The sequence below is a fragment of the Colobus angolensis genome, unplaced genomic scaffold, assembly GCF_000951035.1.
Source record: "Colobus angolensis palliatus isolate OR3802 unplaced genomic scaffold, Cang.pa_1.0 Scaffold385, whole genome shotgun sequence".
Lineage (NCBI taxonomy): Eukaryota > Metazoa > Chordata > Mammalia > Primates > Cercopithecidae > Colobus > Colobus angolensis.
This window is the reverse complement of record NW_012117210.1, coordinates 70000-73724: the sequence shown is the minus strand read 5'-3', so window position 1 is coordinate 73724 and position 3725 is coordinate 70000. Positions and strand designations below refer to the sequence as shown.

Below are 3725 nucleotides of genomic sequence, written 5' to 3'. Positions count from 1 at the left end.
TCTTATTATGTATTGTTTTCAGCTTTTATTTATTTTTTAGTGTGACAAATATAATCCATATCCTTTAGTAAAGAAAAGATAGAGATGAGTGAGCAAAGTAAAAGAGTCACACATTGGGGAGCCATAGCATGATAGAGGACCCAGGAACATGTGTGCGGACCCAGCAATAGTGCCCACTGACCTGGCTATACCTAGGGAAGACATAGGAATGTGCACAGTAGCAGAGGAATGTCATGGAGGTACCTAAAAGAGGTGGTAGGACTCATTTTTGAACACAGGTGAGACCTATTCTTGGCTACCCTTCAGGAATAACTATTGCCTACTTTTAAGTGTACATGCTTTCAAAGTTTTCTTTGGGCAGAAATGCATTATACAAACATTTACATTTTTATAAAAATTGTCTGATACTGTATATGCGGTTCTGCAAACTGTTCTTTATTTATTTACTTTTTACAATGTGTCATGAACATCTTTTCCATGCACATGGGTGAAAATCCTCTACTAAAATATAGAGCACTGTAGTTGGGTCAAAAGGCTGCTGGTAACGAGATTGACATCTAAAGCAAAAATATCAGCTTAAGGTTAAAGCATTGGGCCTGGCAAATATCTACCAGGGAAAGCAGGGTTGGCAATAATCTCATCAGAGAAGTCAGAATGGAAGGCCAAAGGCATTAAAGGTATGGGATATCGTGTAAGCCTCTTTGGCCCCTACCTCCACCCCTCACTCCCCTGACACCCCGTTGTCCCCTTGGGGCAAATGGATCCTGTACATCTCTTTGCATCCAATGAAAACCACCCATTTTCTGTTTTTTCCTTAGCTCCTCCTGAGCCCTTGACACATCTCCACATTCTCTCATCATCTCCTCACTGCTCAGATGCCTTTCCTGTAAGTCCTCCTGAAAGTCCTTGGGGGAATCGTCTGTCCCTCTGTCCGTTTTTCTTTTTGCTTTCCGGGGCACATAATCTCCAGCCGGGCGCTTTTCTGCGGCCCGCGGCTGGCTCTCTGGCTTTGCCTGGGAGGCTGGCTTGTCCTCGCTTTGTGGCTTGCCCTCACCTTCCGACTTGCCCTGCTTTTCCTGGCTTCCCTCATCTTCCGGTTGTCCCTCATCAGCTGGCTCTCCCTCATCCTCTCTCTTTCCCTTGCATTCTGTCTTCCCCTCCACGTCTGGCTTTTCTTCCTTGTCTGACTTTCCTTCATCATCAGGCTCTACTTCATCTTCTGGCTTTCCCTCGTTTTCCAGATTTCCTTCATTTTTATTGTAGGGTTTTTCCATGTCGAGATTTCTCTTTTTCCTGTCCTAGGGGATGACAGTGAAGGGAAGAGGAGACAAAGAGGAGACATGGGAGACTGAGGGCCTGGGGTGGAATGCAGGTCTGAATAGTACTTGCATCTCACCCCTGGTGAGGGTTCCCGTAAGCTGGCCAGGCCTCCAAGAGGGCCTTCTGCCCACCAGGTAGCCCACCACTCCTCCCACACACGTGAGCCAGTCATTCCCTGGCAGGCCTTGCCTCCTTCTCTGAACGGATTCAGCCTGGTAAGGTGTGTGTTCACGTGGGTGGGGGTATGGGCAGGGGTCCCAATTCGACCTTGGCCAGGCCCTCCACACTCTCAACCCTTGTGGGCCCCCATCCATGCAGCCCCCTGCTTTCACGGACCTGCGGGGATTCTGGACAGGTTGCTCCTCCTTTTCAGGCCTCTCAGAGCGCTGGGAACAACAGACGCGCAGACCTAAGGACAGACAGGAGACAGGGGCAGGGACTGCGCGCTCAGCGGGCTCACAGGGACTCGGTTCCCTTTCCTGAGTCCAGGCCCTGCTCACCCAATGTTTTTCTCCCCTACCTCCCCCGCACCCCAACCGCCATTTCTTTCCAGGCCTCGGGCACCAAACCAGGATGCTTTCCAAACTGCGTTTGTCTCTTCGTGCCCTTCCCCCGGAGGCAACCTGTCTCAGCGCCACCCCGTTTTTGCGGAGGTCAGATGTTTCCATGGGAGAGGATTGTGATAGGGGGTTATTTCCAGAATATGTCTATGTTTCACTGTCGCACTGCGGGGTCGCTACCCCCCCCCCAACTTTCCAGCACTAAAATGGATGGAGGGCTCAGTGCAAGGGGACGTTGAGAAGGTGGGCCAGGCTCGCTTAGGGGGTTCTCCCTTCCCTGCCCCCGCCCCGGCCCGCTCCGCATCCCCCTTCTCACCAATCTACAGGATCCCTTCTCCGCCCCCTCCCCAATCCTACTGCCGGCTCCCTCCACCCCTGTCCCAGGGTCCCCCGGCAGCGCCTGCCTTCACACTGACCTGCGAGTACCCAGGACAGGCTTGTGCCTCCTCGGGCTCGCGGAAGCCCGCTCGCTGCTCCCCCGCCGCCTGGGCAGCTCAGACAGCTGATTCTGCGCGGGCGCCTGGACCGGACCGCAGGGCAGGCGGGCGGGCGCGGGGGCTGGTGCCCACGTAGGCGCCTGGTCACTCACGTGAGCACCGCGTCACCGGAGCTAGGCCACCACCACTCCCTTCCCGCCCACCTCACCATCCATCCCCGAGGGACTGGGAAGTTGCGGAAGGTGTGAGAGTGTGTGTGTAACATAGGAATGGGGGCCATCAGGAAGAAGAAGAGGAGGGGTGGCTTTCTGATCCCAGGTGCTTTACCTGACGCAGCTCACAGCATCCTCACAGGGCATCTCTCTCTGATGCCCATTATTGCCAGGTGTGTCAGCTGATCAGAGAGGGTACCCGACTTTGCCAAGAGCGCTCAGCCCGAGAACTGCACAGCTCACTTTCAATACCGGTTTTACCTGACTCCAGAGCCCGGGGTAGTGGTGCCTGCCAGGAAGCTGAGCTGCCACCTTGAGTGGTGATATTCCTGGGGTTCTGTCCTGGGCCTCCTCTCTCCTCAGTCCTCAAGTTGTCTCTCCCTGTGTGATCTCATTCATTTCCAGAAAGCACCGATGACTCCCAGATCTACATCTCCAGGCTATTCCCTTCTCCGTGTCTCATATCAGTTTTTCCAATTGTTTATTGGATATCACCGCCTGAGGGACACGGTGCCGCAAAGCCCTGTAACACAAATTGATTTCAAAAGCCCGTGTACCCCAAACTGATTTCACCAGCTTCCTTCTTGTCATCTCCATTGGCCTTTCTCCACACTTGAAAGTTACCTTCCAACAGTTGACCAGTTTTCATAGAAAGAGAATGTCAGACAGCTAGAAAAGAAAGCATTCAAACGTTTTTAATATGAACTTCAGATCCACAAATTCATCACAGCCCTTGGTTCACAACATGCTCTTCTCACTGACTACTGCTCCTCCCCTCCTTTTCCCTCTTCTCTCCTCCCCTCTGTTTACTTTCCTTCCATTGTTTTTCTCTTTCACATTTGTGAAACCACCACTAAACCCAAAGAACTAGAAAATTGCTAATAACTGTTTACTTTCATTCCATTGTCTTTCTCTTTCACATTTGTGAAACCACCACTGAACCCAAAGAACTAGAAAACTGCTAATATTCTTGTCACTACAGTGTAGTGTTATATATTTGGGTTTTGACAAGATGTTTATAACATGATTTTGTTTGGATCTCTTTCAGATTATTCTGTTTGGAGTGTATTGAACTTCTTGGGTACATAGATTAGTGTCTTTCCTCAAGTTTGAGTAATTTGCAATCATTCTTCCTTTGAAAATTCTTTCTGCCCTATTCTATTTCTCTTCTTGTTAAACTCCCATCATGCATAGGT

The 3725-nt window shown here is 50.7% G+C and overlaps 1 protein-coding gene across 1 annotated transcript; it reads right to left on the bottom strand.

Moving 5' to 3' along the window:
* Positions 1–417: 417 nt before the first annotated feature.
* Positions 418–2354, bottom strand: TCEAL6 (transcription elongation factor A (SII)-like 6). Its single transcript, XM_011954507.1, is given in 4 exon segments — positions 418–751; positions 753–1293; positions 1657–1729; positions 2297–2354. Coding segments are annotated over 2 exon segments (552 nt in total). The 5' UTR covers positions 1275–1293; positions 1657–1729; positions 2297–2354; the 3' UTR covers positions 418–721.
* Positions 2355–3725: the final 1371 nt, after the last annotated feature.